This window comes from Tachyglossus aculeatus (assembly GCF_015852505.1).
Source record: "Tachyglossus aculeatus isolate mTacAcu1 chromosome 12 unlocalized genomic scaffold, mTacAcu1.pri SUPER_6_unloc_2, whole genome shotgun sequence".
Taxonomy (NCBI): domain Eukaryota; kingdom Metazoa; phylum Chordata; class Mammalia; order Monotremata; family Tachyglossidae; genus Tachyglossus; species Tachyglossus aculeatus.
In genome coordinates this window covers 14,474,966-14,487,672 of record NW_024044829.1, presented here as the reverse complement: position 1 = coordinate 14,487,672, position 12,707 = coordinate 14,474,966, and the positions used below count along the sequence as shown (strand labels likewise).

The 12,707-nt window shown below is 49.7% G+C and overlaps 1 protein-coding gene across 1 annotated transcript; it reads left to right on the top strand.

Moving 5' to 3' along the window:
- Positions 1–6,994: 6,994 nt before the first annotated feature.
- On the top strand, positions 6,995–7,948 carry LOC119921254 (olfactory receptor 14A16-like; the record flags this gene model as incomplete). Its single annotated transcript, XM_038741576.1, has 1 exon — positions 6,995–7,948. A coding segment is annotated over exon 1 (954 nt), but the record flags the coding sequence as incomplete, so codon positions are not given.
- Positions 7,949–12,707: the final 4,759 nt, after the last annotated feature.

The window sequence follows — 12,707 nt, the reverse complement described above, 5'->3', positions numbered from 1 at the left end:
GTCGTATTTATTGAGTGCTTACAGTGTGCAGAGCACAGGACTAAGCGCTTGGGAAGCACAAGTCGGCAACGTCTAGAGACGGTCCCTACCCGACGACGGGCTCACAGTCTAGAAGGGGGAGACGGACAACAAAACGAACCATGTAGACAGGTGTCAAAATCGTCAGAAGAATTAGAATTATAGCTATAGGCACATCATTAACAAAATAAATCGAATATTAAATATGTAAAATGAATAGAGTAATAAATCTGTACAAATATATACCAGTGCTGTGGGGAGGGGAAGGAGGTAGGGCAGAGCGGGGGGATGGGGAAGAGGAGAGGAAAAAGGGGGCTCAGTGTGGGAAGGCCTCCTGGAGGAGGTGAGCTCTCAGTAGGGCCTTGAAAGGAGGAAGAGAGCTAGCTTGGCGGATGTGCAGAGGGAGGGCATTCCAGGCCAGGGGGAGGATGTGGGCTGGGGGTCGACAGCGGGACGGGTGAGAACAAGGCCCAGTGAAGAGGTGAGAGGCAGCAGAGGAGCGGAGTGTGCGGGCTGTGATGGAGAAAGAGAGAAGGGAGATGATGTAAGAGGGGGCGAGGTGATGGACAGCCTTGAAGCCGAGAGTGAGGAGTTCTATCCACTCCAGTGCTTTAGTACAGTGTCTGGTACATGGTGAGCTTGAAACATTACCCTAAAAACCACCCGAGATTCCCTCCAACCCAAAGATTTTCTCCTCTCCTGTACACTTTTCTCTGGAATGTTATTCTCATCCCTATCTTTTCGAAATGTCCTTAGGCAGTCAACGTCTATTTCCAGAAAATGACCAACGTCACCGTGAAGACAGAATTCCTGCTCCTGGGATTCTCGGAGGTGCGGGAGCTGCAGCTGGTCCACGCCGCGCTGTTCCTCCTGGTCTACCTGGGGGCCCTGACGGGGAATCTCCTCATCGTCGCAGCCACCACCCTCGACCGGCGCCTCCGCACCCCCATGTACTTCTTCCTCAGGAACCTGGCCGTCGTCGACCTCTGCTACATCTCCGTCACCGTCCCCAACTCCATCCACAACTCCCTGACCGACAAGAGATCCATTTCCCTGGTTGGCTGCGCTGTCCAGGTCTTCTCCGTGTCCTGGTTTGCCGGCTCAGAGATGTCCATCCTCACGGTGATGTCGTACAACCGCTACGTGGCCATCTGCCTCCCCCTGAACTACGAGGTCATCATGGCTCGAGAGGCCTGTGGGAAGATGGCAGCGGCCTCCTGGCTCAGCGGGTGCCTATTTGCAGTAATGTGTGCAGCCGGAACGTTCTCCCTGTCCTTCTGCGGGTCCAACACCATCCCCCAGTTCTTCTGTGACGTCCCCCCTCTGCTGAAGATCACCTGCTCCGAGAAGCACATCGCCAGCGACGCGACTGTGATTCTGGGGGCAGCCTTAGGTTTCGTCTGCTTTATCTCCATCGCCGTCTCGTACGTCCACATCTTCCGGGCCGTCCTGAGGATGCCGGCCACCGAGGGCCGGTCCAAAGCCTTCTCCACCTGTCTGCCTCACCTCAGTGTCGTCTCGGTTTTCCTCTCCGCGGGGGTATTTGTCTACATCAAGCCGCCCTCAGGCTTGTCCCCCATCGTGGATCTGCTGGTGTCCGTGTTCTACACGGTGGTGCCCCCCGCCCTGAATCCCCCCATCTACAGCCTGAGGAACCGGGACATGAAGGTCGCCATGGGGCGGATCCTAAAAGGGTCACTCACCCGGCCTCCGCTCTGGGACAAAATGTCTCCTTCTTTGTGCAAATCCTCTCACCCCACCACTTAACCAAGGAATTGCCCTTGGACCTAACCAGATGCTTAGCTGTCCTACAGGGTTCACAGAAAACGCGGGACGTCGATGAATTGTCAAAGTCTAGGAGGGAGGCGGCTAAGACGGAAGTAGGACTGACAATCCGGTTTCGGGGAGGCATCGCGGCCTAAAGGAAGGGGAGGCCCTGGAGACTGTTAGCTCACTGTGGGCAGGGAATGCGTTTAACAACTCTGTTGTACCGAATTCTCCCAAGCGCTTAGTATAGTAAAACCAGTTTAGGGGCGGTTCTAATCCCTGCTCTGCCACTTTTATCTTCTGTGTGACCTTGGGTGAGTCTCTTAACCTCTCCGTGCCTCAGTTCATTCATTCAATCGTATTTATTGAGTGCTTACTCTGTGCAGAGCCCTGTACTAAGCGCTTGGGAAGTACAAGTTGGCAACTTATAGAGACGGTCCCTACCCAACAACGGGCTCACAGTTTAGAAGGGACTCAGTTATCTCATCTGTAAAATGGGGAATAAGACCGTCAGCCCCACGTGGGACGACTCGATTATCTTGTATCTACCCCAGTGCTTAGAAAAGTGCTTGGTACATGACAAGCGTTTAACAGATTCTAGACTTCTAGACCGTGAGCCCGCTGTTGGGTAGGGACCGTCTCTCTATGTTGCCAACTTGTACTTCCCAAGCGCTTAGTACAGTGCTCTGCACACAGTAAGCGTTCAATAAATACGATTGAATGAATGAACGAATGAACAGATGCCATAATATTTTTTAATCTTATCATGACCTAAAGGAATAAGAATTACTCTAACTGTAAACTCATTTTGGGCGGGTAACGCGTCTACTAACTCTGTTATATTGAAGTTTTCCAAGTGCTTAGTACAGTGCTGGGTCCAGAGTAAGTGCTCAATAAATAGGATTGATTGATTGATTGATTGAGGCTTGAGTTCTGATGCCCACCCTGCTACTGGCTTGCTTTGTGGCCTAGGGGCAGTGACTTAACATCCCTAGGATCTCTCTTCCTCTTACACTCTGAGCCCCTGTGGGACAGAAATTGTGTCCAAACTGATTCTTTGGTTTCTACTCCAGCAAGTGAAACGATTTAGGCAGAAGACTTTTTAATAAATACGATAATGATATCAGTATTAGTAATGACTATGAAAATATAACGATACGCTCTTTAGCATGACTCTGGGGGTGGGAACGAAAGTTGGAAAATGGGAAGTGGTATGGGAGAAGGGAAGAAAGGTTGACTGCAGCTGCATCTGTCTTGTCAAATCCGTCCTCTCTCAGCAATCCATCCTTTCATCTATCCATCCATCCATCCATCCAGAGCACGGGCTTGGGAGTCAGAGGTCGCGGGTTCTAATCCCGGTTCTGCCACTTGTCTGCCGTGTGACCTTGGGCAAGTAACTTCACTTCTCTGGGCCTCAGTTCCCTCATCCGTAAAATGGGGATTGAGACTGTGAGCCCCATGTGCGGTGGGGACTGTGTCCAACCTGATTACCCTGTATTTGCTCCAGAACTCATAACAGTGCTTGGCACATAGTAAGCAATTAACAAAGACCATAATTATTACTATTATTATTATCAGTGGTACTTATTGACCACATCCTGGGTGCAGAGCACTGTAGTAAGCTCTCAGGAGAGTTGAAAAGAGATAAAATTGCCTTGTTCCTGCTCTCCGGGAGATTATGATCTAATGGGGGTAGCTAGACACAGAAAAAATTGCGTAGAGGAGGAAATAGAGAAGGGAAAGATGAGAAAGAGGATGAACGCTTGAATCAGGAGTATAGTTTATATTGTCAGTGTGAGCAGAGCTTCAACAATCGGGACAAGTCAGAAGACGTAATGTGGACTAGTGGGTGGAACATGGGCCTGGGATTTAAACGGACACGGGTTCTGATCCCGGCTTCACCACGTGTCTGCTGTGTGACCTTGGGCAAGATCACTTAGCTTCTCCGTGCCTCAGTTCCCTCATCTGTAAAACGGGGATTGAGATGTGAGCCCCACTGGGGACACGGACTTTGTCCAATCTGATTAGCTTATAATTACTCCAGCACTTAGCATAGTGCCTGACATACAGTAAGCGCTTGAAAAAGGCCAGAAGAAAAAGTTACAGTGGGCTGATTGACAGATTGAGTGTCTCAGGTTGGGAATTAGACAAAGGTAAAACGATTCACAGTGGCTAAAACGGTCATTGAAAACAGGAACTGTTGGGACGCTGGGATGGTGATGCCACTGTCTCCGTAGAAACCCCGAGGGCCGGCACCATCACTGACGGTGCAGGGACTGGGCTCTCGTCTCCCAGAAGCTTCAAGAACCACATGACCAGAGGGTGTTTGGCTCGTTCACGTCACGAGGTTCCCTTGGCAGGGCTCCGAGCCATCCTCCAGGGATAAAGCTCCTGCTTTATCTACAGTGACGAGGGCCCGTCTGGAGAGCTTGTCAGGGTCTGAGGCAGAGCAGAGAGAGATACAGGGCTCCACTCTGCTCCTTCCTGGCTGACCGAACCCAGGAGTCTGAGGGGAAAGAAGGGACCAGACCAGTCCTGAAGAGGTCGGCGACCCCCAGCCCCACGCTGCCCTGGTGACAGTGACCGGGAGTGAGTGGATGGAGGGGTGGGGGGGATGAGGATGGGGATGGAAGAGATGGAGCCAGTCTGGGGCCGAAGTTAGGGTTCGGGCCAGGGCTGCGGACCCCAACGGGGCAGGAGGGGAGGGGTTTTCCAGTTCAGTAACCCCCAACCGTCACACCTCTCTCCTCCTTCCTCCTCAAACCTCGCTACCATGCCAACTATCTGCCGGGCTGCAGTGCTCCATGACAACGTCAGCGCTGTCGACAGTCGCTTTGGCCTTCAGTGGGTCCCAGAATCTCTTGCAGAGGGTCAATGACAGGCAGAGCTGAGAGAGTGTGGCCAGCTTTGGACAACCACTGCACTATCAGCAATTCCTCCCTGTAAGGGTTCTTCCCAAATGTTGGGAGAAGATAAATAGTGGGAAAGGCTGGAATCCCTGCCCTCAAGAACTTTCCAGCCAACTGGGCTATGTTGACACGGTATAATTTATTATCGATCGGTTAATCTTGAATCGTATTGATTGAGGGCTTATTGTGTGCACTAAGCACGTGAAGAGTAATAATAATGAGGGTAGTACTTGTTAAGCTCTTACTCTATCCCAAGCACTGTCCTAAGCGCTGGGGTAGATACACGTTAAGCAGGTTGGATACGGTCCTTGTTCCACATGGGGCTCACAGTCTTAACCCCCATTTTACAGATGAGGTAACTGAGGTTCAGAGAAGTGAAATGGCTTAGCCATGGTCACACAAGCAGACATGAGGTGGAGCCGGAATTAGAACCCAGGTCCTTCTGATTCCCAAGCCCTGCTCTATCCGCTTTAGAGCACCATTACAGACACATTTCCTGCCCCTCCTAGAAGGAAAGATGAATATGCAATTATTGGGCGCCATTTTACAGATGAGGAAACTGTGGCCCAGAGAGGTGAACGACTTGTCCAAGGTCCCACAGCAGCAAAGGGACAGAGGCAGGATTAGAACCCAAGTCCGCTGACTCCCGCTGAGCTATGTTTGGGAGAGTCCAATAGAACAGAGCTAGGGAGATGTGTATGCTCCCCTCAAGGAGCTCACAGTCAAGAGAACTCCTGGGCCCGTGCTTTTTCCACTAAATGTGGATGGAAATGAGTTGATTCGCACTTGAGTTAGGTCAAGTCGGATTAGAGGGCTGGGAAATGAATCGGGGAAGCTGTTTGGAGGAGGGGGGGATTTTAGCGGTGCTCAGAATTCGGAAAGAACTGTGCCCTCTCTGATTTTGAGTGGATAAGAGAGGGAGTTCCAGGCTAGGATGGGAACGGGAGAGTCGATCGCGAGTAACTACTAGAAAGTTGCTGTGAGAGCTGAGGAGACGTGTTGAACGATGGAAAGGAATGGCAGGGAGCCTTCAAGCCGATCGTGAGTTTTTGTTGCTTGTGAAAAGACACAACTTGTCCTGAGGGGAGGTTGAGGAAAGGACAGATGTAGGTTGAGCGATGCTTTAGGAAAGGACTTGATGAACTATGCTTGTGTTTGTGTGTGTACATGTGGGAATGCAGATATGTCGTCAAATGGAATCAGCTTGGTGTATATGTGGGTTTTATTTTTGTTGTTTGTTATATGATATCATTAAGTGCTTGTTATATGCCAGGTACTGTACTAAACACTAGGGTGGATACAAGCTCATCCGGTTGGACACAGTCCATGCCCCACATGGTGCTTTCAGTCAAAATCCCCAATTTACAGATGAGGTAACTACTGAGGCACAGAGAAGGTAAGCGACTGGCCCCAGGTCATACAGCGGACAAGAGGCGGAGACAGGGTTAGAATCCAGGGCCTTCTGTCTACCAGCTCATTCTCTCGCCACTAAATGGATGAATTTATGTAGAAAGGCTCTTCTTGTTTGACTCTAAAACCATCAAAAAAAAATTCACTACAGTCATGTTCATATCTTTAAGTTCTCTGACCTCTCCTATCCACTATTCATTTTAGTTTCGGTCTCCTCAACCGAAAATAATACTCTTGATATTTATTAAGTGCTAACTGCATTCCAAGCAGAGTATTAAGTGCTGGGGGAGATTCAGGACCCTGTGGTAGAACACAGCCCGTGTCTCACGAGGGATTCACAGACTAAGTAGGAGAGAAAACAGATATCGAATCCTCTTTTTACTATTGAGAAAACTGAGGCGTAGAGAAATTAAGTCACTTTCTCATGGCTTTGCAGCAAAGAACTGGTAGAGGTGGGATTAGAACCCAGGTCCTCGGACTCTCAGGCCTGTGTTCTTCCCAATAGCCCCCTGCTTCTACACAGTTGGAAGCTTGGTGCCTCCAATAGAATGGAAGTTCCCCGGGGGGAGTGATTATATGTATTAATACCACGTCCTCTGTAGGTCCACAATAAATAGAACCGATCGACTTAGTCCTATTCCTTCACCCCCAACATCAATGCCTCTGAATTGAAGTCTTCCCTCTTCCTGTGCAGGGAGTCGACATCATTCCCCAGAAACGTTCAGTGCCTCCACCGTGAACTAAGAGATCATTCTGAATTTAATAACTCCCTCCTCTCCATAGAGAATCACGAGCAAGTGTCCTGTCAATTCCTTCACTCATCCCATCGATGGACTCTAACTATGGCTCTTCCCTCATACACTGCAGAAAGTCAATGCTGCCTCCCCAAAATGCCCAACGTCTCCACGGTGAAGGAATTCCTCCTGCTGAGTTTCTCGGAGGTCCGGGAGCTGCAGCTGGTCCACGCCGCGCTGTTCCTCCTGGTCTACCTGGCGGCCCTGACGGGGAATTTCCTCATCGTCGCCGTCACCGTCCTGGACCGGCGCCTCCACACCCCCATGTACTTTTTCCTCAGGAACCTGTCCGTCCTCGACGTCTGCTACATCTCCGTCACCGTCCCCAAATCCATCCACGACTCCCTGACCGACAGGAGATCCATCTCCTTCCTGGGCTGTGCCACCCAGCTCTTCTTGGTGGCCCTGTTTGCCGGGTCCGAGCTGTTCCTCCTCATGGCGATGTCTCATGACCGCTACGCAGCCATCTGCCTCCCCCTGCGCTACGAGCTCATCATGACCAACACGGCCTGTGGAAAGATGGCAGCCGCCTCCTGGCTCACCGGTGTGATGTCTGCGGTCTTGTATTCAGCTTTGACTCTATCCCTGAGCTTTTGTGGGTCCAACCTCGTCCAGAAGTTCTTCTGTGACATCCCCTCTCTGTTGAAGATCTCCTGCTCCAAGGAGCACATCGTCATCGATGTGAGCGTCACCGGTGGGGTAGCTTTTGGTGTCGTTTGCTTCATTGTCATCATCATCTCGTATGTGCGCATCTTCCGGGCCGTGCTGAGGATGCCGGCGACCGAGAGCCGGGCCAAAGCCTTCTCCACCTGCCTGCCTCACCTCGCCGTCGTCACGGTCTTCTTCTCGGCTGCGACGGTTGACTACGTTAAGCCCGTGTCAGACTCTCCTTTGACCCTGGACCTGCTGGTGCCCGTTTTCTATACCGTGGTGCCTCCCGCCTTTAACCCCCTCATCTACAGCCTGAGGAACCGGGACATGAAGGCCGCCCTGGGGAGAGTCCTAAAGGGGAGGTTCCTCCTCCCTCTTCTAAGGGACAAAATGTCTGTTTCCTTTTGCTGACTATCTCATTCCTCATCAGGGTTCTGACTTTGAGGGTAGCCATATAAAGAGGTGTCCAAAGAGAAAGTCCAGCGTCTGAGGATTTCTCAATGTCGGGGATGGAGGCTGATAAGCCGCGTATGACTGTAAGCCCGGCGTGGTGAGGGATTGTCTCTCTTTATCCTGAATGGTACTTTCCAAGCGCTTAGTACGGTGCTCTGCACTCGGTGAGCACTCAATAAATATGATGGAATGAATGACTGGCAAGTGATTGTTTGGGCAGCATCGTGGCTTAGCGGAATGAGCTGGGAGTCATGAGATTTGAAAGGTCTGCCCGATTCCGCCACTGGCCGGCTGTATCACCTTGGATCAGCAACGTAACCTCTCTGGGTCTCGCTGTAAAATCGGGGTTCAGTATGTGCCCTCTCTTTCTCTTACAATCTGAGCCCCCGTGGGTCAGGAAACGTGTCCGATCTGATTAGTTTTTGTCTACTCCGGCACTTGGCAGTGTTTTGCAAATAAATTCTTCATAAATTCAATAATAATCATGTCGATACTACTACTGAGAATAACAGTAATTCTATGAATTTTAAGATCGCTCTTGGTGGTTACGAAAATCAGAAAATCGGAGGGTGACAAGGGAGAAAGGACACAATCATGGAAACTTTTCCCCGCATTTGATTGCCTGTTTACTTGTTTTGATGCCTGTCTCCCCCATTCTAGACTGGGAGCCCGTTGTGGGCAGGGATTATCTCTATTTGTGGCTGAATTGTACTTTCCGAGCATTTAGAAAGTGCTTTGCACACCCTAAGCGCTCAATAAATGCGATGGAACCAATGAATGAATGAATTTGACTGATCAAATCCTTGCCTCGAATCCATTCGTTCATTCATTCATTCATTCAATCGTATTTATTGAGCACTTACTGTGTTCATCCATCCATCCATCCGTTCAACCTTCCATCCATCCATCTGTGTGTCAGTTTACCCATCTGTCTGTCCATCCATCCATCCATCCATCCATCCATCCATCCATCCATCCATCCATCAATCCATTCACCCATCCATCCATCCATAATAATAGACACCCTAAGACTAAGACACCCTACAGAGGGGTGTACGTGAACAGTTGTCTCTTCCGGCTGAAAGGAGGCTTTCTCAGGGTCCGGAGGGACGTATGATAAGATCAGTGTGTGATGGACAATCCCGCCTCAGAGGGCATTGTGCTGGGGTCGATACAAGCCACCAGGTTGGACCAAGTTTATATCCCACGAGGGACTCAATCTTCATCCCCATTTTACAAAAGAGGGAACTGAAACCATAGAGAAATGAAGTGACTTTTTTATGGCATTTATTAAGCGCTTACTATGTGCAAAGCACTGTTCTAAGCGCTGGGGAGATTACAAGGTGATCAGGCTGTCCCACATGGGGCTCACAGTCTTAATCCCCATTTTCCAGATGAGGTAACTGAAGCCCAGAGAAGTTAAGTGAGTTGCCCAAAGTCACACAGCTGACAATTGGCGGAGCCGGGATTTGAAACCGTGACCTCTGACTCCAAAGCCCGGGCTCTTTCCACTGAGCCACGCTGCTTCTCTTGGGTAAGTCATTTAACCTTCACAATTAACAAAAGTATTTTTTCCTTCCCAGGCAACTGAAACTCTCCAAAATCTATCAGTCTCACGGGATGTGGAAAAATTCCCTCCTTGTGTCGCATTCCTTAGTATCGATGTCTTCTTCGGAATAAAGGTTTTCTGTCCGACTTGCTACTTTTCCTTTCTGAGAGTGAACGTGTTATCAGCGCTGTGACTGGTGAAGTCCAGTGAAAACAGCACGGGCCTAAGAGCCATTTATTCATTCAATCAATCGTTTGAGTGAGCACTTACTATGTGCAGAGCACCCTCAGAGCGCTTGGGAAGCAGTGTGGCTCAGTTTAAAGAGCTTGGGCGTCAGAGGTCATGGGTTCTAATTCCGGCTCGGCCACGTGTCTGCTGGGTGACCTTGGAATAGTATATATGTTTGTACATATTTATTACTCTATTTATTTTACTTGTACATATCTAGTCTATTTATTTTATTTTGTTAGTATGTTTGGTTTTGTTCTCTGTCTTCCCCTTTTAGACTGTGAGCCCACTGTTGGGTAGGAACAGTCTCTATATGTTGCCAGCTTGTACTTCCCAAGCGCTTAGTACAGTGCTCTGTACACAGTAAGTGCTCAATAAATATGATTGATTGATTGATTGATTGATAGTCACTTCACTTCTCTGAGCCTCATCTGTAAAATGGGGTTTAAGACCGTGAGCCCCCCGTGGGACAAGCTAATCACCTTGTATCCCCCTCCATCATCATCAATCGTATTTATTGAGCCCTTACTGTGTGCAGAGCACCGTACTAAGCGCTTGGGAAGCACAAGTTGGTAACATATAGAGACAGTCCCTACCCAGCAGTGGGCTCACAGTCTAAAAGGGGGAGACAGAGAACAAAACCAAACATACTAACAAAATAAAATAAATAGAATAGATATGTACAAGTAAAATAAACCCCTCCAGCGTTTAGAACAGTGCTTTGCACATAGTAAGCACTTAACAACTGCCATTATTATTATTCTTATTATTATTCTTATTCTTATTATTATTATCCAAACTGCCAAGGCTGGGCCACAGTGCCAAAACCCAGCAGGCGGCTGCCCGGTAGTCATGGTTGGGCAGTGGATAATAATAATAATAATAATGGTATTTGTTATTCTCTTACTATGAGCCCGGCACTGTACTGAGCACTGGGGTGGATACAAGCCAATCAGGATGGAGGGGCTTGTGATGTTTGGGGTCACTACAGTGGACAAGCCCCCGCTCGGTCGCGGGACGTGGCCCTGTTCTGAACCCCGACATATTTCCCGTGTGTGAGAATCTCCCCAGACTGACTCCGACTCTTCCATCCGCCTCCTTGTCTTTCCCGGTCCCTCCACCAAAATCCGACTCTTCCATCCGTCTCCTTATCTTTCCCGGTCCCTCCACCAAAGTCCCTCTCACTGGGGCAGCGTGGGTCTGAGGGGCCCCGGCTTCCACCTCCCCTTCGTCTTCTGGGTGGGAAAGGTCACGAAGTCCCCAAAAAGCAGGCCACTGCACTTGGAGCACAAGATGTGCTCGATAAATTGCGGTGATGGACTACTGGATGGATGAATGGATAGATTCAGAGAAGTAGCGTGGCTCAGTGGAAACAGCCTGGGCTTTGGAGTCAGAGGTCATGGGCTCAAATCCCGGCTCTGCCACTTGTCAGCTGTGTGACTTTGGGCAAGTCACTTAACTTCTCTGTGCCACAGTTACCTCATCTGTAAAATGGGAATGAAGACTGTGAACCCCCTGTGGGACAACCTAATCACTTTGTAACCTCCTCATTCATTCATTCATTCAATCGTATTTATTGAGTGCTTACTGTGTGCAGAGCACTGTACTAAGCGCTTGGGAAGTACAGGTTGGCAACATATAGCGCTTAGAACAGTGCTTTGCACATAGTAAGCGCTTAATAAATGCCACCATCATTATTATTATAGATGGTTGGATGAGAGGAGATGGATCTGAGCGGTTGGATGGGATCTGTATCTGTCTACAGATTCACAGTCTAGAAGCGGGGAGACAGGCATCAAAACAAGTAAACAGGCAGTCAAATGTGCGGAAAGGTTTCCACGATTGCGTCCCGTCTCCCTTGTCACCCTCCGATTTTCTGCTTTTCATCACCATCAAGAGTGATCTGAAAATTCATAGAATTACTGTTGTTCTCAGTAGTAGTATCAACATTATCATTATTGAATTTATGAACAATTGATTTGCAAAAGACCGCCAAGTGCCGGAGTAGAAATGAATTAATCAGATCGGACACGTTTCCTGACCCACGGGGGCTCAGATTGTAAGAGAAAGAGAGAGCATATATTTAACCCCGATTTTACAGCGAGACCAAGAGGGGTTACGGAGCTGAACCAAGGTGATACAGCAGGCCCGTGGCAGAACCGGGCAGACATTTCTAATCTCATGACGCCCAGCCACACGCTCATTCCACTGAACCATGGTGTCGCCCAAACAATCACTTGTCAGTCATTCATTCATTCAGTCATATTTATTGAGTGCTTACCGCGAGCAGATCACCGTACTAAGCGCTCGGAAAGTAGCATTCAGAACAAAGTGAGACAATCCCTGCCCATACCGGACTTACAGTCACATCCGGCTTATCAGACTCAGTCCCAGACGTTGACAAGTCCTCAGATGCCGGACTTCCTCTTTGGGCAGCTCTTTATATGGCTACCCCATTGGAATCCTGATGAGGAATGGGATAGTCAGCAAAAGGAAAGAGCCGTTTTGTCCCTTAGAAGAGGGAGGAGGAGTCTCCCCTTTAGGGCTCTCCCCAGGGCGGCCTTCATGTCCCGGTTCCTCAGGCTGTAGATGAGGGGGTTCAGGGCGGGGGGCACCACGGTGTAGGATACGGACAACAGGAGGTCTAGGGTCGAGGGGGAGTCTGACACGGGCTTGACGTAGGTGAAAGTTCCGGTCACGAGGAAGATGGTGACGACGGCGAGGTGAGGCTGGCAGGTGGAGATGGCTTTGGCCCGGCTCTCTTTGGCCGGCATCCTCAGCACGGCCCGGAAGATGTACACGTACGAGACGATGATGGAGACCAAGCAGGTGACAACTACAGCTACCCCACAGGAGACGGTCACGTCAACGACGACGTGGTCCTTGGAGCAGGAGATCTTCAGCAGGGAGGAGATGTCACAAAAGAAC